This window comes from Xenopus laevis, chromosome 7S, assembly GCF_017654675.1.
Source record: "Xenopus laevis strain J_2021 chromosome 7S, Xenopus_laevis_v10.1, whole genome shotgun sequence".
In the NCBI taxonomy this organism is placed as follows: domain Eukaryota; kingdom Metazoa; phylum Chordata; class Amphibia; order Anura; family Pipidae; genus Xenopus; species Xenopus laevis.
The window spans coordinates 73929043-73951623 of NC_054384.1; the positions used below are offsets into that span (position 1 = coordinate 73929043).

The 22581-nt window shown below is 39.4% G+C and overlaps 1 protein-coding gene across 1 annotated transcript in view; it reads right to left on the reverse strand.

The window, feature by feature from the left end:
- Positions 1-6702: 6702 nt before the first annotated feature.
- Positions 6703-22581, reverse strand: part of LOC108697612 (interleukin-18) — a 29985-nt gene continuing 14106 nt past the window's right edge. The window contains exons 2-5 of the mRNA XM_018227811.2: positions 16965-17018; positions 15874-15999; positions 10249-10382; positions 6703-7412 (exon numbers count right to left, since the gene is read on the reverse strand). Coding sequence (XP_018083300.1) covers positions 7182-7412; positions 10249-10382; positions 15874-15999; positions 16965-17018 — 545 coding nt within the window. The 3' untranslated portion in view covers positions 6703-7181. The remainder of the gene's footprint in view (positions 7413-10248; positions 10383-15873; positions 16000-16964; positions 17019-22581) is intronic.

Below are 22581 nucleotides of genomic sequence, written 5' to 3' on the forward strand. Positions count from 1 at the left end.
TTTAGGCGTGACTTTTCATATGCTTATTTGTAGCAGCAGTCATTATTCCCGATGATACATATGTAACTGTAGTTGGTCCAGAATATCTTTTTCAGCTTAGTGAGGTAGAATATCGTCTACACTGGACTCCCTCTCTCAGCCGGGCCCTTGTGATGATAAAGGAGGAAGGGTGAGGTGTTGTGAAACGACACCAGATTAATTTAAATGATTTTATGAGGAGGTGAGCTGGAGCCTCGACTCTATGATAGCAATGGATATAATCTACTTGGACCACCTTTGCTGCTTAAAATGAAAGTTCTTTTCCTCTATTCTGCAGGGGTGGCCTCTGGTACAGTGATCCTGTTTATAGGTAAAAATGACCCCTGCTATTTGTCTATAATGTCCTCTGATTTTTTTTTCCAGAGAAAACAACCCCAACCTTGACAGTCTACCCTCATAATTTAAGTCTTCCGTCCCTCTAACCAATTTAGTTGCACTTAGTCTCTGCACTCTCTCCAGCTCATTTATATCCCTCTTAAGTACTGGAGCCCAAACCTATACAGAAGCAAAATTATGTTTTCATCGGTTGAGTTTATGCCCTTTTTTTATGCAAGACAGAACTTTATTTGCTCTAGTAGCCACAGAATGACACTGCCTGGAATTAGACAACTTGTTATCTACAAAAACCCCTAGATCCTTCTCAGTTAAGGAAACTCCCAACATATTGCCATTTAGGGGCAGATTTATCAAGGGTCGAATTTCGAAGTGTTAAAAACTTCGAAATTCGACCATCGAATAGTATCCTCCGACATTCAAAGCTGAAGTTGGAGGATTTTATACATCATACGATCATATTCCGATCATACTCTGATCGTACTTGGAATCGTACGGTCGAACGATTTTATCGTACGATCGTACAATTTTTCTTTGAATTCTAAAAACTTAGAAATCTGCTCTGGAAGGTCCCCATAGGCTAACATAGCACTTCGGCAGGTTTAAGTTGGCGAAGTATTGAAGTCAAAGTTTTTTTAAAGAGACAGTACTTCGATCATCAAATGGTCAAATAGTCGAACGATTTTACTTCGAATCTAAGTCAAAGTCGTAGTAGCCTATTCAATGGTCGAAGTATCCAAAAAATTACTTAGAATTTCGAATTTTTTACTTTGAAAATTCACTTTGACCCTTGATAAATCTGCCCCTTGGTGTATCATTTTCATTTATACATAACCTTGCATTTATCAAGATTGAACCTCATTTTCCAATTTGCTGCCCAGTTTTCCAATTTAGTCGGATCACTCTGCAAAGTGGCAGCATCCTGCATGGAACCTATAGTTCATAACAATTTTGTATCATCAGCAAAAATAGAAACAGTACTTTCAATGCCCATCTCCAGGTCTCTAATAACAAGTTGAAAAGCAAAGAACCAAGTACAGAGCTCTGCGGTACTCCACTAACAACACTGGTCAAAATCTATCTTTTAGCCAGTTCTCTATCCAGTTACAATTGGTCTGTATAAGTATGTATATACATTTGTGCTCGTAAGTTTACAAAGTTGATAAAATTTGTAAGATTCTTTCTTGGAAAATATAAGCGATCCTGTTAAACACTATTGCGGGAAAATACCCGTTGGGCCCCGACCCTAGTGGGCCCCCGCCAGGCCAGACCCCCTCTCCAAACAGTTTTTCAAAAAAAAAAAAAATTCAAGTATGCCGAGCGGCGCTTCGCCTCAAAGTAGGTAGCGGGGGGGCCAGAGGGGGGCCCTGAACAGCAGTCCCGGTTGGCCCCGGGCCCCCCAGTCCGACCGTGGTCCCAGTGAACTTTATAAACAAGGAAAAGGATATAAAACGATATCCAAAGATTTGAAAATGCCAGTCAGTACTTACCCCCATATGTAATATAAAGCATTAAGTTTGCCCAGGAGCAGTAACCCATGGCAGCCAATAAGATACTTGCATTTAATCAGATGACTAGTAAATTCTGCCTGCTGATTGGTTGCTATAGATTACTGCCCCTGGGCAAACTAAGTGTCTTTTATTACATAACCCCATTAGTGTTCAAACTAAGTACTGCCAGGAATATTTGTTGAGATGCAAAGAAAAACCCATGAGCTACTTTTACTGAAAAATACAGGCTATAGCTGCACCAGCACAACAAAACAGTGTGTGTGTGCAATATCTCACAGCTACAAACAAGTGTTTCTGGCCACATGCTCTGTGCTGCTCTCTCTTACTGAATTTAGGGACCGACTCAAAATATACAGTACACGTAGAATATAAATGTCACAATATAAGTGGCAGCCAGAGAAATCAGTGAAATTAGCATCAGAAATCAAATTTAAAATTATATTATAATTAGCTAACTTAGCAATTAATGTCTAAATGTTATACAACAATATTATAAAACTACTTTAACAATAAATAGATCGATATTGCTCATAATAAGTAATTGGTACCACATCAAAAATGATACCCTGATTTAAATGGTGCCTATTAATGTAGAGAAACTGATGCACCATAGTTCTTCAATGCAGCTAACGCCGTCTCAACATCACTGTTGTAAGCTTGTACAGCAAACGATAGTAATTAGGCTAAATCAACTTATTAAATATCGGATAGACTCAATGATTGCATAGCAATACTGATCAGTCCTGGGTCATTTCTGCTATTGAGATGCTGAAACTTTAGGCAATATGTTCAGTATATAAAAATAAGTTTTTTTTTAGCCATATCCATTGTTAGGGTTTAGTTCTCCTTCAACCATATTCATTTTTAGGTTTTAGTTCTACTTTAAGGCATTTTTTTCTGGGCTTTGTTATAGTTGCGTTATGTCCCTGCTGGGGGACCCAATGAGAAGGGAACTGTTATCCACTGGGGTTTTCCAGATAAGGGAAACCCCAGGATACATTGTCTTCTCAAAATTATTTTAAACATTAAATTGTTGCCTCTAATAAGTGTAGGGACCTATAGGATCTGTTAGGCACATATAGCTTTAAATCCCTACCCTTTTCCTTTATTTGCATAACCAGTAGTTATTGGCTGACGGGTGTAATGACCACTTCCTGCCACACTTCCATATAGTGTTTGGAAAGGTGTGGTCTTCCTCTTTGGCTGCTGGTGTCCTTCCAGCTAGGTGTTTCCCATTGAGCCTGGGTACACCAAGGCGTAGTAAAGCCATCGCCCTAAAGGGACAGCACCTTTAGTGATTAAGTCGGGGACCAGGAGACCCTGTGAATAAGGTTTATAAGCACAGGGTAGTTTAATTAATAGACTCTCTAGGAGAGTAAGATAGACAGATTATATAGAAATAGCAGTTGTGTGCTCCATCAAGGATAATAGCAGGGAGGAGCTTCCCACAAGGCTTCCTTTAGTGAAGGGATGACAGCGGATAGGGTGTTAGTCTAGACTTCTTCTCTCTAACCACTCCACTGGATGGGATCCGGACCACTTAAAGTTGTATCTGCCTGAGGAAATAGATGTACGCTTGACTATTTGACTTATGGGAGTGACGTCTGTGATTTGCTGTATCATCCTCCTCTATCTACCCTCCTCTGTGATTTGTTACACCATCCTCATACGTGAGTAAACCTGTGGTCACTTGTATTTTGCTCTTTGTACAATAAACCATCCACTCTGGCATCCAATATCTTTCCTATTTTTGCTATACAGTAGTCTGTGTGTTATAGTTACACTACAACTTATTGTGAAACTTAGCGAAGGCCCTGATCCTGATGTGTGAGTCCAATGTAACCCATGCTCATTTCCATTAGCTGGACATTAACTATCTGTGGTCTGGATAGCCCAAATTAGTGTTACATAAGGATTAATTATATCTTTGTAAGGATCAAATGCAAGATACTGTTTTATTATTACAGAGAAAAAGAAAATCAGTTTCAAAATCTGAACTATTTTATTAAAGTGGATCCTATGGGAAACTGACTTCCTGTAAATTGGAGCTTTCTGGATAACGGGTTTCCAAATAACAGATCCCATACCTGTATTTCATTAAGATCCCTTTCCAGCATCTGATAGCTGTACTTGATTTAATTTAGTGTAAGATTAAGGGACTTTTCTCCTTGATATTAATTTTAATATGTTATTGATAGACATTTCCTAAGCATATATTCAGTTGGTTATAAATATTTATGTTATATGATTGTATTTGAAGTATTCTCTTTGCTTTTTGCCTCTTTACAGCTTGATGTTGAAAAATGCTTTTTCTGGTAATAACTGACTGGCAAACAAACACATAGACAAAACACTTAAATATAAATTTTGTTTTCCTTTTTTTTATTGCTTTTCAGTCACTGAAATTAAGTATGAGACCTCCCATCACTATGAACACATTTTGTGATATATAGATTACTAGAGCTGGTAGTGTTATGAGAGCGCCTGGTCATGAGTAAGGACATTAGTTTGTGGATGGCTTGGGTCTGCATTGTGCATGATAATTAAGGTCAGTTTTAGTTCTATTGACCTAAAAAAATGTATCATCTATCACTATAGAAGGTCAGCCACCAATTAGCAGTTAGCCTGCACTGTTGTTGTGGAGTTTGAACAATAAATTACCAATTTTCATGTTTACCATAGGAATGCTAGACAGTGTAAACTTCACAGTACATTGCATTACTTCCAAAATTAGGGTTAGTCAAGATTGCAGAAATAGCATTTTGATGGCGTCTTTCTACATATCAAGTCAACTGGTATAGGGAAAAATTCAAAAAGGCAAAAAGGAAAGGTTGTGGGAGCACTCCATGGCTATATGGGTTTTACCTTGAAGTGGTATGGTGGCTTATCAATCTTATGATCATTATTTTGTAACTAAAAAACCCCTGTCTTTGTAAATACATGCATCTTTATAGATTACGTATATGATAGGGGACCAGGGAATGTGCATTGATCAATTTCTCTTCTTTTTCTCTACAACTGGTATAGGGGATGCTGGAAATTGTATTTTTGTAGCAACTGAAACACCCATTATTATTAGTTCCTCCATTAGCTCTAAAGATGATGGGGATCATTTATTAGTTGGATGCAGAATGCAAGGCCTTTATCTCATTTCAACATTACTGGTACAATACCAAAAGGCTTCACCCAACTGGTGCAAATTGACAAAACATCAGTATCTACACATTGTCTGGTGCATCTGCGCAATCCTAGAGCCTTAAGCATAAGCTGTGACACCAATGGGACAAGTGTAATTCCTTTAGAGCAGGGGTCCCCAACCTTTTTTACCTGTGAGCCACATTCAAATGTAAAGAGTTGGGGAGCAACACAAACATGAAAAAGTCCCTTGGGTGCCAAATAAGGGCTTTGATTGGCTATTTGATGTGGACTGGCAGTCTACAAAAGGCTCTACTTGGCATTATACTTCGTTTTTATACAATTATATTAAATAATTAAAAAAAGAAATAAAAATTAAAACTTGCCCATACCTCCCAACATTTTGGAAATTACCATGTTCATTTTACAAAATTTGGCAGGTTATGAAAGTTTGAACACATTACTGGGGTTTTTATGTGTTTTGCTAATGAAGGCAAATTGCCCTTTAAGATGTGATAAAAACAATATAGCTTACAAAATGCAGCCCAATAAAAAATTCAGTCTCTCAACTGTATATGAATCCAAAATCGAATATATATAAACCCCCAAAGAGGGAATACGTATAAGAAGCGATCAGCGCCTGTGGCAACAGAAATAAAAAACAAACATAGCGCAATACGTTTACAACGTAAAATATCACCCCGTGCATGCACTGGATGTTAAGTGGATGTGGTTTCCCCTTCTCCTTCGGGTGACTGTTAATGAGTAAAAGTGGCAATACAGGTGATCAGAGGGACGGAAGAGTGCTTTTCCTGTGAAAATGGGATATATTCCAGGGATGCAGATGCCTCCACCTTCTATATAAAATGCCTACTTACAAACCACTGCTGTGGTATGGTGCGTTTAACATGAAGCTCTCTCAGGTTTCTCCTCCAGCGTTCACAACTCCTTCCAAGTTCCCAAAGCAGGAATACAAACCGATGATAGTGTAACACCGTTTATTTAAAACATAATTAAAAGCAATTAAAATTCACACTCACATTTCCCTTACGGGTTTTTGCGCATTGAGTCCAAAAAACAGTTTTTCTGGGGTCCCCAGGGGCAGTCCTGCCAGCTCGCTCCAAATTCTTGTCTGCTCACTCCAGGTGCCTTGGTCTAGGTTATTGTGTCCCCCCCACTTTTACCCTTTAAGATGTGAGTCTAAATTCTCCCACGAGACCTCCTTATCTTAAACTGTTACAAAGGTATCTAATTATCTATTCTGGGCTCTCTTAAGTTATTTAGTTAGAAACTTTGTATTTTTTCTGGCTGTTCAGTGCAGGAGGTCAAAGAGAAAGTTGGGACATTTCAGTAAAAAACCTGGTACTCCGGAAGTCAAAATCGGGACTGTCCCACAAAAAAAGGGACAGTTGGGAGGTATGCAATCCAATTGGACTGTTACACCGATCCTATATGCCAAAAAGGGCTGCATGGTTCACTTCTCAGGTGTGATGCAAATAGTGGCAAATCTAAGGTCATTTAACAGGAATACTTAAAAATAAAGCAATTACTACTTTGCACTCCATTTATAAATGAGGCCCATTATCCTTAAAGGTCCATATGCGCAGCAGCAGGGTCACAACTGTTGGGTCCAGACGTCGGTGTCAGTCTGTCCCAATGATTGAAGCCAATGACCTTTTCAAAGTTTCAGTCAGAGACGGAAGTTTATTCAAGCACAGAATACAGAAGCATTCAGTAGCTCGGAGAGAACTCTGTCCCAGCTGACCGTTACACATATATTTATCACTTATCATATCCAAAGCATTGTTTTACAGATTATCGGTTAAAACATTTTTACGCCATAATGCTAGGGATACCTGGGCAAAAAAGTTTGTACCTGGCCAGACTTAATTTCTAAGCCACTTCTGTTTCTTAACAACTGTTTACCAAATTTATTTATAACTGTCTGAATTTTATTTTCTTTCCTGCTGGCATGAGTTATTAGGTTCCACATTTTAGCTGTTACATTCTGCCAAAAGCTGCATCTTATAAAATCATTACTGTTATATGAAAATATATGCATTGCATGTGATATATCAAAAGGAAAGAAATAAAACAGGTGAAAGGTCATTTAGGTCCTAAGATGGGCTATCAGGTAAATCAGGACTCAACACAACCAAAAAATCAAGAGTCAGTTTCCAGATGTACGTCAAAAGCTTGTGTGTTATCAACATCATCCTGGCCTTTCTTCAGTCCCAGTTTGCGTCTGCCATTTTCTTCAATGAAAGCAAGGTAGTAGCCTTTCTGTAGCGATGACTCAAATGAAAAGACATCTGGATCACTTTTATTGAAAATTTTCTTAAAGAAAATCATGTTGCTCGTGTTTCCATCAATTCTAGCGGGACAGTCTCCTTTCTGAAATATGAAAAAAATTATTGTGTTTTTTTTTTTTGACTAATACAGTTTTACAGCAAAATTCTTGTTTTTGCCAGCGTTGAAATGTTAATACATATGTGCTAGAATTTCACCACACATTTTGTTTTGCTGGAAAAAAAACCCCAATGGGAGTATGTGTTTTGCCTTACACTTTGTTTCACCAGACAAAACAACCCCACGACTCCAATGCACTTGGTGAAATTTTGCAAAGGTTTCACACATTTATTTGATGTTAATTTAACAGGCTACTTAATATTTCAGCAGCGATGCAGTTAATATGCTGTTCTTGAAATATTGTGCTTTTTCTTAAGTCTGTCCTTAACCCTTTGCCTGGCAAGCACGTACACCTTCCCTGCTGGCAGGCAAATGTTCTGGCTGCCAAGAACATACTATGTAAGTTATTCAGCAGCCGAGCTGTTCCCTCTGCGTTGGCGGCTTCTGCCGCCTCCGCAGAGAGTGGGGAGGAATGACAGACCCCTGAGCAATGAGGCTGGGGGTCTGTCACGTTGGACCTGCGACACGATCATCGCAGGGCCGACTTCAAAGTAGCAGACGCGATCGCATCATGCATCTGCTCCTCCCCATGCCCCCTCCTATCTGAAGAGCCGTCTACTCACTTCCTGCTGCACAACAGCTCTGCATTTTTGGTATGCAGGGCCCTCCAGTGATGACAGCATCCCTCCTGCTCCAAGAAACGGTAAGTGCATGTTTTTTACACACACTTGCATGCACTTACACACACTTACATTACATTTATACACTTACACAAACATTTTAGCAAAGATTGCTATTTTTTATTTTGTACACTTTTCTCATTTTGCACACTTATTCACATATATTTACACCACTTTTAGAAGTGCACAAACATGTATACACAGACAGGTCTTTTTTTTAACTTATTCATTGTACCATTATCTTTTATTTCTTTACCTAAAAACTGTTTATTTTGGCAGCGTGACTATTGGATAATCGATTTTGGCCACTAATTATTTTGTTATTTCATTGATTTACCCAATTTTTGTGGTTTTATTGCAATTTCATCCCTGCATTATTGTTCCTTATGTATCTTAAGTATAGTTTTGCTTTTTGGTGCTTTGGTATAGAAAGATGTATTTTACTTAGTTTGATCTGTCAGAATATGTACTTTCCAAAATGATATGGTTTTCTGGGGGTCTTTTTACAGTTTGGTGGTCTTACGGCACATAACGCACAGTCAGGGCTTTGTTTTCAGCAGCTGAGTTGGCCAGCATGAAAATTCATATGATTTTTCTATGTACGTAAAAGATTGTGTGAGATAAATGCGGCAAACTGCAACATTTTTAGGCGATTTTCATAAATTTTGTAAAAACCTCTATGTTTAGTTTGCAGTTTGGTGTAGAAAGACGTCTTTCTCTTTGTTGGATTCATCAGAATGTGTACTTTCCAAAAATATATGGTTTTGGGGGGGTCTTTGTTCTGTTAGGAGGGTCTTGTGCCACATAATATGCAGTCAGTCTTTGTTCAAAGAAGACAAAATCGGTAGCGGAAAAAATTCATATGCATTATTTTTATTTGGCATCGGCACATGCCATCTGCTTTGGTATGTCTATGCATACTGGGCAACAAACTGTTCCATAGACCGTTTGCATCAATATTTAGGGTATTTTCCAGTTGTATGTAAGAAATTGGGTGAGATAAATGTGGCCAATTGCAATATTTTTAAGTGATTTTCAGAAATGTCATAAAAACCGCTTCTGTTAGCGTAGCTTTGCAGCATGGTAGTTTGGAGTAGAAAGATATAATGACGTATTTTTTATTTGTCAGAATGTGTGCTTTACAAAGATATATGGCTTTGGGTTTTTTTGTGCTGTTAGGTGGTCTTGTGGCACATAATACGCTGTAAGGGGCTTTTGTTCACAGAAGGGGTATCGGCAGCTGAGAAAATTCATATACACTATTTTTATTTGGGGTCTGCACATGCCAGCTGCTTTGGTTTATCTATTCATATTGGGCATCAAACTGTTCAGTAGACCCATGGCATTAATATTTAGGGTGTTTTACAATTGTATGTAAGAAATTGGGTGAGATAAATGTGACCAATTGCAATATTTTTAGGCGATTTTCAAAAATGTAAAAACAGCTGCTTCATCGTGAAATTTAGGAAAGGTTTGGTGCTTTGGAGTAGAAAGACATGTATACCCAATTTGGATTCGGGGGAATGTTTACTTTTCAAAAATATATGGTTTTCCAGGGTGAACGTACTTTTTTTTCTATCTTTGACCCCCCAAAACTATGTAAATGTGTTGATTTTGCAGGGTGCAAATTTTGAGGTGATTTTTGGAGATGTCACCAAAATTGCCAAATTTAGGAAAGGTTTGCGGCTTGGTGCTTTGGAGTAGAAAGACAAGCATACCCAATTTGAATTCAGGGGAATGTGTACTTTCCAAAAAATATATGGTTTCCTGGGGTTGAACTTATTTTTTTCTACCTTTGCCCCCCCCAAAACTATATAAATGTGTTGATTTTGCAGTACCTGGAATGAAAGACCATATGGTGAGTCTTCATTTTGGGGCCCCTATAAGCCACGTGCTTAGGTAAACCTATACTAATTGGGCATAAAACTGTTCAGAGGACCCCAGGCTTTCATTTATGGGGTGATTTATCTTGATACCTAATAATATGTTGGAAATACGATGCTGCAGGGTGGAAGTTTTGAGGTGATTTTTGGAAATGTCCCTAAAATTGCCAAGTTTTGCAAAAGTTTGTGGCTTGGTGCTTTGAAGAAGAAAGACATACATACCCAATTTGGCGTAAAAGAAAGAAAGTATTACATTACCTTGAAGGCGATCTGCATTTGGTCTGTACAGAACATGCTGTAAATTTCTCCATTAATTATGATGGTAAATGCCACAGAAATCCCATCATCTGAACTTGTGCTTCTATATATTTTCATAAGAAAACTTATTCGTTCTGAAAAGATGAAAAAAAAGAACATTTCTGGTGCACATCAAATTTCATATGTCTACAACCTACTTTTACCCTACCTGGTCCAACTCTTTAACCTATATCTACAAGATGATCCTATCCCTTCCACAACTTTAACTTCCTATCTATCATTGATACCGAAGGAAGGGAAAGACCCCACCATGTGCCCCAGCTATAGGCCCATAGCCTTACTAAATACCGATCTAAAGCTGTTCTCTAAACTCTTAGCAAACAGACTAGCCCCCATTTTGCCAGGCCTGATCAACAGGGACCAAGTCAGCTTCATATTAGGCAGACAAGCGGGGGATAACACCAGACGCACCTTTGACCTGATTGAAATTCTCCAGCGGAGAGGCGACCAGTCCTTAATCCTCAGCCTAGACGCCGAGAAGGCATTTGATAGATTGGACTGGACCTACTTGTTCTCTTTGCTGGAACATCTCAATCTCTCTGGCTCATACCTTGCTGCCATCCATAACTTATACAGTACGCCCTCAGCCTACCTCAAACTCCCCGGACAATCGCGTAAACCCATTTCAATCTTTAATGGGACACGGCAAGGCTGCCCCTTATCCCCCCTGCTCTATGCTTTGAGCATAGAACCTTTGGCAGCCGCTATACGCCTCCATCCAGATATAAAGGGAGTCCTAGTAGGGAAAACGCACTATAAAATAGCTCTCTTTGCCGATGACGTCCTGCTCACCATCACCAACCCCCTTGTATCCTTGCCAAATTTACATCAGTTGATAACCACATATAGTACCCTATCAGGATATAAATTAAATGTTGATAAGACTGAGGCCCTTCCCTTATGTATCCCACAACGAGCCCTATCTGCTTTGAAGGCCGCTTTCAATTATAAATGGAAAGATTGCTCTATCACCTACTTAGGCACCCAGATCCCAGCTGACTTGAGTCAGACATATAACCTGAATTTCAAACCCCTTATACAACATACAAAGAGCTTGCAGGAAAACTGGTCCAAATACACCATTTCCTGGCTGGGTAGAGTAGCAGCTTTAAAGATGTCTATTTTGCCTAAATATTTGTACTTATTTGAGACTCTCCCAGTGGCATTCAAGGCTATCCAATCTCAATTCCATAATTTTATCTCGGCTCACCGAGGCCACAGAGTTGCTAAATCTGTCTTGCTGACACCACTTAGACAGGAAGGTTTGTGCATCCCGGACCTACAAAAATATTATGAGGCTGCACACCTAAGACAGCTACTGGCCTGGTCTAGCTGGTCCTCGCACACCTGTTGGGGTCATATTGAAAATGTCTTGATAAATGATTTTCATTTAAATGCTTGTATTTGGGACCACTCAGACTTTGCTCAGATTCCCACCTCTGCACTTTCTGCAACCCGACTCACCTGCTCAATATGGCGTAAAACTAGGGATGGAATCTTCCTTTTACACAAAATGGTCCAATTCTTATGATCCGGGACCTGCTCTATCTCCTCACGCATTAGATCCTGCCTCTCCAAACGATCCAGGAAAAGTTTCCACAGACACCCATCAGACTTTTCAAATACTTCCAAATTCAAAATTTTTTGGGACCCTACATCGCTTATGCCAAAGCAAACCGCCTTACGGCTTTTGAACTGCTAGCAACAGTCGGCTTGCCACAGAAAGGCCTTATCACCAGAATCTATCAACTACTACTACATTTCCTCAGGTCCTATACAACTGAGACACAAATACATGGACAAGTGGGATCAGGCATAACCACATCCATTGACAGCTGAAGATTGGTCCCTTATTTGGGATAATGCTAGGCGAATGGTCTCCTGTGTCCGTCAAAAGGAGAGCATCTTCAAAATACTAACCTTCTGGTACTACACCCCGGACCGCTTGCACAGACTGTTTCGAAATCACCCTCCCACTTGCTGGAGGAATTGTGGGGCCCAAGGCACGCTCCCACACATTTTTTGGGACTTTCCCTCCGTACAACAGCTCGGGAAAGAGGTAGCGGATCTCATTAGCCGGATAATAGCCCGTCCTGTCCCATTGGATCCGATTGTTCTCCTGCTTGGTAAACCCATCCCCAAATTATGTAGAAGTGGTCAGGCTCTAGTGAATCAGATCTTAACGGCTACTCGCCTACAATTGCCTCCAAATGGAAGGATCCAACACCTCCAACTAAGCCCAAAATCATCCGGAGAGTTAACAGCAACAGAATATTTGAGTCAAACATTGCCTATATGCAAAACAGGATGGATTACTACCTCAAGGTCTGGTCGTTGTGGGAACTTAGGGGTTTGGCCTCATAGCAATCATTGAGACCATTGTGCAGTCCTTCCCATATTACGCCATGATGCCCATGTCCCTTTGGTCATATAACTGGCTCTATCACCACGCCTGAGCCCACCTCCTCATTGCTCATTTTGTTCCCCAATATGTATGTTGTTCACCATAGCCCAAGATTATGCCTGCCTTCCATATAACCGTTGCAAATGCCTGTTGCACTACAATGTCTTTTGCTCCTATTGGAGCCCCTTTTTATTTTCTTTATGTTGTTTTGCACTAACCTGTGACATATGCCTTACTTTGATGTTTGTATGTGCCACAAAGTGCTTTATTTACTGAAAAATTGCAAATAAAACATGTTACAAAAAAAGAAAATGTCATATGTCTACAAGTCATTAGTCCTCTAGTTAGCTTTCTGGTTGCAAAGAAGCTTTTAATTGTGTATCTCGCTAAAGGCAATAAAAGATAGTTGTGGGCATGCTGCAGGATTTCTTTTTCCGCTGTATTTTTGTGCACACGGACATCCCTAAAACACTGGCCTCACTGCATTTCAGTACTAGCAAGTAGATATTCTAAATGACACAGATGCAAATCAGATTCAAGATACGGGAGATGGGATTTGACATTTTAAGGCTTCTTTTTATATGGTGAATAATTATCTGGACACCAGAATCTTTACACTTATGATGGTCAGGGGGTAGAACTACAGAGACAAATCAAATGTAATTGATAGTATTGTAGACAAGATACCATATTTTATATTTCTAGGTACATTTCAGTGTAATGCAAATTTAAACACAGCTAATGTTGTGGTGCTGTCCATGTGTACACAATTCATGCTGTTGCTGGGGCACAGAAACCCCAGGAAAACAAACTTATGTTTTATGAATATGAAGGGGGTTCACTGCAAAGAAAAACACTGTTCCCATTAGGGATGCACCGACTCCACTATTTTGGATTCGGCCGAACCCCCGAATCCTTCACGAATCATATGCAAATTAGGGGTGGGAAGGGGAAAAATTTTTTACTTCCAAAAAGTCATGCGATTTCCCTCTCCACCCCTAATTTGCATATGCAAATTAGGATTCGGATTTGGTTCGGCCGGACAGAAGGATTCGGCCGAATCCGAATCCTGCTGAAAAAGGCCGAATCCTGTCCGAATCCCGAATTCGGTGCATCCCTAGTTCCCATAGTTATGCTTGGAATAATCGACCACAAGAAAATATTGGGTGGCAGAGACAATGGTTGGCATTGTCTCAAATCCCAATCAAAAGAAATTCACTGGCACTCAGGTAATGCTAGCAGGGTGAAACCCTTGCTTTAAATTTATTTAATGCGGCATGCAAGGTGTCGGGGACAACCCCTTTATCAAGCATCAAATCCCAATCAGTCAGTACAAATTCTATGATAATTGTTAATAAATAAAGTACAAGACCAGTGCTCTTGGCTAGAGATAGTCCTACATGCCCATGTCATGAGTAACATAAAAACTATAGTTTATTTATTACATTCGTCACATGACTTTAATCCAAAGGGATTCAATTATCATGTTAGGAACTACTCAAACAGAACCAAGCCTTATGTAGATCTTTCCTCCTCTGCCTCTGATTCCGAAGGTGATACAGAAAATCAGGGAGGATCAAGCAGAAGTGATCTGCATTGACCCAGCATGGCCTCGAAGGCCGTGGTTTACAGACCTCATCCATCGGTAGACCGACCATGAGTGATACAAACATTGCTACAGTCCAGGAAATTTTCAACAAGCAATCGATATGCCAAGATATGGGAGTGGGGGAGCTGCAGGCGTTAAAATTCACAGAAGACAGTCCAACCTTCTTCTCGGACAGATTAGTGCTGAAATTTTGTCCTTCATTTAAGCCAAGAGTGGTCTCCCCGTTCCACCTAAAGGATGAAATTGTAGTACCTATCTTTACCCATCAAGATACAGATCCTGAATAAAAGGAGTTGGACGTGGCGAATCATGTCAGAAGATATTGTGAAGCTACGGCAGCAATAAGAAAATCAGATCGACTCTTTGTTATTCCTGGAGGGGCAAGAAAAGGGCAAGCGGCAGCTAGTCCCACAATCTCAGAATGGATATGCCTCGTGATCAAGAAGGCTTATTCCCAATCGAATCTAGAGGAGCCTAGCAAGATCAAAGCACACTCAACCAGGGGTCAAGCTACCTCGTGGGCAGCAGAAGCGCAATTTCCTTGGATATCATCTGTAGAGCAGCCTGTTGGTCTTCGCCAAATACATTCATTTCACATTACAAGTTGGATGTCAGATCTGCTGAATATTCACAGTTTGGATCTAGTATTCGGAAATCAGCCAGTGGTGCCAAATAAACACTTTTTGCAGTACCATTGTGAATCGTCATTCCCCACCCAGGGACGTACTTCTTGCTAAATCCCGCAGAGTGAGGATCTCTCTCTCTCATTACACCCAGTGCTGCAAGTTTAAACTTCAGTAAACATTTACATTTTAAGCTCTTCATTCATGTTTCATTTGTTGTATTTAATCTACAAATGGCTAAAACTATGGCAACATAGGTATTCCCTGTACTAAGCACAATTCATCAGGAACAGTCCCCTAAGTTTGCTCATAGTCTGTACAGAGAGATCCCATAAATTGTAGTGGCTTCACATTTCATTTTGCCTGGGATCCAGCATGTCAGGCTGAATGGTCGGCCCCACCAAATTTTCACCTCACCAAATCTGGCCCTCGTTGTAAAAGGTTTGCACACCCCTGTAGTAGAGTGATCAGAACTTGGTACGAGACACCCAGGGGAGGATCTCCTCCTAATTTATTAGTTAGGGGGTGGGTTCTTCATGGAAGAGAGGGAAGGGCTATCCTGCAGAGTGAGGACATGGAGAGGACCAGGGAAAGGAAAATCACGGTAAGTACAAAATATTTTTCAGTTTTCTCACTGAATTGAATCTGGGCCAAATTTCCTGTATGCCTTTATCTGGCCATAAATTATTTGCATCCCCAAATGATAATAAATAAAGGTAGAGCTGTCAGTTGAAAGCATGAGGGCCACAAACATGGATTTATTATCTGAAAACATAATATCCACAGAAGAAGTACTATGGGTAACTAAGCTAGCACAAATCTGTGTTGTTTGCATATTTTTATGTAGTTATTATATGAGAAGGAGCCCTTTCTTTGAAAATACCCAGGTCCCAAGCATTCCAGATAGATTAGATATACTTTTTACATACCTATTTGATGTTCTTCAATAAATTCTGCCTGATCATTCTCAGGGAAAACTGCTAGAAATTCTCTAAAGGTGTTCACAATGACTGCTTTAAAAAAACCGAATTCATTCCATGACTCCAAATCATTTACTAGAAGAAAAATGGAGGAGGAAATAGAAATTACTTGATGAGTGTCTTGCTTAATTTAGTCTAAACAAAAACAAATGCCAGACTGATAAACCTGATATGCTTAGCAAAGTTGCTAAGGCTCTTCAGTCAGATTTTGACTTTTACATTAATTAACTACATGCACTATAGTGAGTAATCCTTTATTGCACTAAGCATCCTTTGTTTTTCTTGTACAACAGATACAACTATGTAACTACAGGTATGAGGCCTCTTATCCAGAATAAACAGGACCTGGGGCTTTTTGGCTAATGGATATTTCCTTAATTTGGATCCTCACAGCTTAAGTCTACTAGAAAATAATTTAAACATTACATAAACCAAGGAGGCTGGTTTTGCCTTCAATAAGGATTCGTTATATCTTAGTTTGGATCAAGTATAATGCACTGCTTTATTATTACAGAGAAAAAGAAAACCATTTTTAAACATTTGGAATATTTATCTATGGGAGACAGCCTTTCCGTAAGAGCTTTCTGGATAATGGGTTGCCAGATAACAGATCCTATACCTGTAGATAATAAAATAACACTAGTTACTTACTAACAATAATAGAAAATAATGTCCAAAATTTACGATAAAGCTGATTTCAGTATATGTATGTGTTCAACGACTTCCCAAATCACTGGATTAAAATGCTTAATACAACACAGTTGTCCTCTAAATTGCTGTGATTGCCCTTTTACAAAGGATTGCTAAAGTCAATTCAAAATCCAATGATAGTGAAGTAGAGAATTTTATTTCATATTCAAATAGGTGCCCTGTTTCAATTGTTTTGCAGGAGTCAAAATATGCCCTGCCATTCCAAGTACACAAACAGCCCCCTACCAGCCCACTATATGGTAACTTTATATGGAACCAAGCCCCTCTGGCATTTGCCGGAACCCACAGATTGACAATCATGTAATATCCTGAACTGAGCAAAAACATACCAGTTAAAAGAAGGGTCCCGAATTCTTCATTGCAGATTTTTATGTTATCCCCATCTGCAAGAAAAAATTAATATTGAAAGTAGCTAAAGGTGGGGGAGCATACTTATACTCTAAACCAGAGGTGCCCTAATAGTGGGGTTGTTTCACCTTGTTGGGCCAAAGTAGGGGGTGGGGGATCAAACCAGGCACAGCTTTTACTGTCATGGATACAATACTTCAAAAATTACAGCAGGATGACTAATTCAACAAAATAATTTTTCTCTAATCTTGCTATGAATAAAAGGATGTGAATTGCATGTATTGTAACTGTATATCATTGTATTGTTGAATTGTAGTTGTAAATTGTGTAAATAATAAGAACTAGATATCCAGCAATCAATAAATTTACAGTGTCACTACATTTTCTCATACTAAATGCTTCTCTCTTTTTTATTGTTTTTCTCTTTGAGGCTGTTTTCTTTAACACTGAGCCACCCTATAGCTTATTTTTCAACCTCTAAAAAGAGCAGTGGTGAAGATCCCGTGACTTTAAAAATATAAAATCATGAGAATTTAAGCCAGACAATAGTGTAGAAGTAGTCTCCCTGCATAACAAATTGCATACTGTTTGGTGGTAGTGCAGGAGCCCCTGGATAACTGGGGAGAAATCACTATAAGGAATAAATTTGGAGTCACACACACATGCATTTTATATGTGTTGAAAAAGGTCATCTGAGGGTTCTGCAGAGCAACATCAGAACAATTCTCTGTATTCCTTTGTATCATATTCTCATTGACTGCACAGTTGGAAAAAAGTATTAGCAGTATATTTGCAATAAATAGCTTACTAAAAGAAAATCTTTTAGTAAGACAATTTGTATTCATTTTTTTTAAAGCCTACAAATACTTTAAAAAATCAATTAACAATTTATCATTATAGCAAGGTATTCATGTATTATCAAATGAATATCAAGCAGTTACCAGTTATTTTCATTTGATATTACTTATCAGTTTTTTAACTGATAATTAGGGGCATATTTATCAGGGTGGGTCGAATTTCGAATAGAAAAAACGTTGGAATCCAAGTCTAAGTTTTTTTTTTTGGTCGAGCAGGTCAGTTTTCGATTGAATAGGTCTGTATTCGGCCAAATTCGAATCGTTCGAATCAAAGGAATATCGCATTTGAAGTTTTTCCCAAAAACCGCCACCAATTGATTCCAAATAGGTTCTAGGAGGTCCCCCATAGGCTAAAACAGCAATATTGCAGGTTTTAGGTGGCGAATGGTCGAAGTTAAATTTCGATATTCGAACTTTCGATCTTTTTGCAAATTCTAATCGAATTTGGACTATTCCCTAGTCGAAGTACACAGAAATAGCTTTGATAAATCTGCTCCTTAGGACACTGATCATTTTAAAAAAATCTGCAGGACAGTTTTATGGCGCTATTTCACACGTGGACACTTTCTGGGTGGTGGTAGATACTGGAGTCATTTTGGAGTGGGTAGTTGATCACAGATAAAATGCATATTGGTGCAAAAAATCCATAATGACAGAACTGATCACAGTTTATTAAGCTGGATCTGAAATTTTTTAGGTATTTAGGTATTTAGGTGTTATTTATGGTGCACATCATTTTTGTTCTCTATGGCACATAATACCTTTGTTCTCCTGTTATCTCCCTCCATTAAAAAACCCATTTAGCTAAGTAGGTTTCATACATTATGGAGTACGGTAATAAGGTATTGGTAACAATAAGAAATGTAAACCAAATGATAATTTGAACAGTTGTCACAGGCCCAGATGCACCAACACGAGCCTTCCACTAAGGGAGAAAATCAAAACTGATAGAGTAGACCAGCCACTCAAAGAGCAACTCTAATTAGGTGTATAACATCATTGTGGAATAAGAAAAAACATAGTTGCTCTTTCAGTACCTGATCTGCTCTGTTGGTTTTGCATAAGAATCTGAGCCCGTCATCAGAAATCACGGGGCCCCATGACAACATTTCCTGGGCCCTGTCCACCCCAGCCCTTCCCCAGGCCCTGCCTTAGCCCTGTCCCAGGTCTGCACCAGACCCCACACCACAAATCCAAAAGATTGTTAATGCCCCTAATGCCCATAGGCGGAGGGTGATTTTTTTGTTTGGGATGGCTGAAGGTGGCCATACATGAGCTGTCTTTCTAAACCCCCCCCCCCAAAAAAAATTTCAAATTGCTGCAAGTGGTTTTCTGAGCATTTTTGTATTTCTTTTTTTTGAGCTTCTGAGATTTTAGTAGTTGAAGGGTTTCATCTTTACAATCATTTTTAGTATGTTAGAAAATGGCCTGTTCTAAGCAACTTTTCAATTGGCCTTGATTTTTGCTTTTTTTATATTTTTTTTATAGTTTTTGAGTTATTTGCCTTCTTCTTCTAACCCCTTCCAGCTTTCAAATGGGGGTCACTGACCCCATCTACAAAACAAATGCTCTTTGAGGCTACAAATGCATTTTTACTGCAACTTTTTATTACTCATCTTTTTCTTCAGGCTTCTCCTATTCATATTCCAGTCTCTTATTCAAATCAATGCATGGTTGCTAGGGGAATTTGGACCCTAGCAACCAGATTGCTGAAATTGCAAACTGGAGAGCTGCTGAATAAAAAGCTAAATAACTAAAAAAAGCTAAATAACTCAAAAACAACAAATAATAAAAAATTATAACCATTGCAAATAGTTTCAGAATATCACTCTCTACATCATACTAAAAGATAATTTAAAGGTGGACAAACCCTTTAATGTAGTTGTAAGTGTTAATACCAGTTCTCTGTGAAGCTCTCTTTGAGTGTTTCAGCCCTAACTACCTATGCAGTTTCTATGTACTACTGTTATGCAGTTAACCCGATGCAGTTGTTGGTTTATGGTATGATCAGTCAAAATGCAAATATTGCAGAAATAACTAAAAATAGAAAAATAATGTTACAAAAATGCTCAACCCTAACTTAGTTGTTGAAGGGGATTTAAACAACCTCACAAAATAAACTACTAACTAAATGGTTAATTAATGTGTAGTTTGGCTATTCACACATATATGATTTAAAGAGGAAGCTTACTTTTACTACCTCTTTCAAGAAATAAGCACGGCTCACAAAGGTGTTTTTTAAACACAATTTTTTTAAATGTATCAGGGGGGTTTGGGAAAGCTTAGCCTCCCCAAGCCTTAATGAAAATCCGCCCATGCTAATGCCCCTAACTCTTTACTTACTGTGCAGATTCAGGGCATCGGAGTTTAAGTAGAGGGATTTATCGGTAATGATCTACTGCGCATGCGCCGAAAGTCACAAAGTTTCCAAAAAAAGAAATTGGAAACTTCATGAATTTTGGGCGCATGCGCAGTAGATCTGGTAAATCCCTCTACCGCGCATGCGCCACCAAATGAAAGCGAATACAGGAAGAAGAGCTCACGGGCAAACTTGGCTGTCATGAACTCAACAGGAGAGGAACTGCACGGAGGGGTCAGTAACAAGTTAGGGGCATTTGCCTGGGGGGGGGAGAGGAGGGATTTTAGCGCCAAAGGGGTTGAATTCTCCTTTAAGCAGGTACCTGCTCTAAACAATATTGCACTTCGTTTTTTAGACACTTTTTCACACCACTAAATTTGTAGTTACTTAACAAACAGTTAATACAGTTGTATTGTTACTGAAGCAGAGATTTATAACAGTTGTTATAAAAAGGATGTGACAACATTAATGGTTATGAATGAGGAAGTACAGTATGTGTTGTCTCCATAGACTACAGCGGTGTGAGAATATATAACAGGAAATCAAACAAAAGCAATAAAGGAAAAAAAACAAACACATGAAAAGTAGGTTTCAATGAAAACAGAGAAGTGTGTGAAAATGTGGAAAACATTTCAAGCTACTGTATTTTTTCAAATATTGTACAGAATGTGTATGTAATTAAAGGGTCAATAAACCCAACCAAAAAACTGTCCAATCCCTTAGTTCTGTATAGCCAGGCCCGGATTTGCAGCAAGGCCGCATAGGCCCGGGCCTAGGGCGGCAAAAAATAGGGGCGGAATGCCGCCCAGCCGCATTATGGGAACGTTCGCGTCCCCGTTCAACTACACCAGCTGCGCCGGCGCGCTGGGAAGGCGGGCGCTAGGACAGCGCGGCCGCCTGGTCGCATACATATTACCAGAACTATGTTCGTCATCTTGCTGTTATTTTACATTCAGTGATTATTGTGTCATTATATTACACTGTAACCAGACATGGGGATAAATGATATTTGTGCTTAGTGTTGTGAAAACTGTACTTAAAGGAGAACTAAACCCTAAAGTTAAAATAAACCCTACACCCTACCCTACATAGACCCCCCTCCCTCCTCCCCCCAGCCTAGCTGCTACCCGGGCAAATGCCCCTAAGTCTTTACTTAACCCTCGGTGCAGATTCTGTCCAGTGGAGTTCACGGGGACAATCTTCAATCACTTCAGTAATCTTTGGAAGGAGACCGGCGCTTCGACAATTTTCGTCTCAGCATGTGTATTTGTCGCAAAACAAAAAATTGCTCCAACCGTGCATGCACCGCTACGCCGGTCTCATTCCGAAGATTACCGAAGAGAAGAAGATGATTGCTGTGAAAGCCGCTGGACAGAATCTGCAAGGAGAGGTAGTAAAGACTATGGGGCATTTGCCCGGGGTAGCAGGGTGGAGGGGGGGGTCCATGTGGGGTAGGGGGGTAGGGGTAGGGGTTTTTTAACTTTAGAGTTTAGTTCTCCTTTAAAGCTTTCAATTTGAAACTGCAGAAACAACGAACACGGAACCAGAATTACATAGATCAGTTGGGATTCTCATTGGAGGATTACTACTATTACTGCATATAAATGCAGCTATTGAGCAATATACAAAACTGATGTTGTTGTTGTTGGACTACAGTTCACAGCATGTTATTTGTGAATACCAAAAGAAGCACAAGGCTCTATTGTGGCCTGTGGCAGCTGCCACCGCACTTGTGGTTTATAAATGAGTCTTTAGGTGTTGGATGTACCCCACTGATATTTTGTTCTTTTAAATCAAACGCTTACATTCACGTTTTTAGTTGAGACATGCAACTGTAAGGGTTTCTAGTCGTGCATGCTGGAATATAGACAACAGAATATAAACACATCTTACATACAGAAAACATAAACAAATCTTACATACAGAGATAATTATGTCACTTTGGCTTTATTATATTACACTGTAGTCAGACATGGGGATAAAAGACATAGTCAGTGCTAGGAAAACTGTGCTGAAATGAGAATTAAAGCTTAACAAAGCAGTAAGTTTGAAATACTACACATTGGGGCTCATTTATAAACACTGGGCAAATTTGCATCTGGCCATTAACTCATAGCAACCAATCAGTGATTAGATTGTTCCAGCCAGTTGCAAGGAACCCAATGAAGGCAATCACCTGATTGGTTGATGTGGGTAACTGCCTGGGTGCAAAATTGCCCAGTGATTATAAATGAGCCCCATTATGTTTTGGGGTTCTGGATCAGACCAAGGCACCTCAGCCCTTTGGCAGTGAAGTGTTGTCCTTCAGAAGATGCTCCCAGTATTCCCAACACATAATCCATACTGCTATCAATTACCTGAGCTTATGGACCAACTCACAAT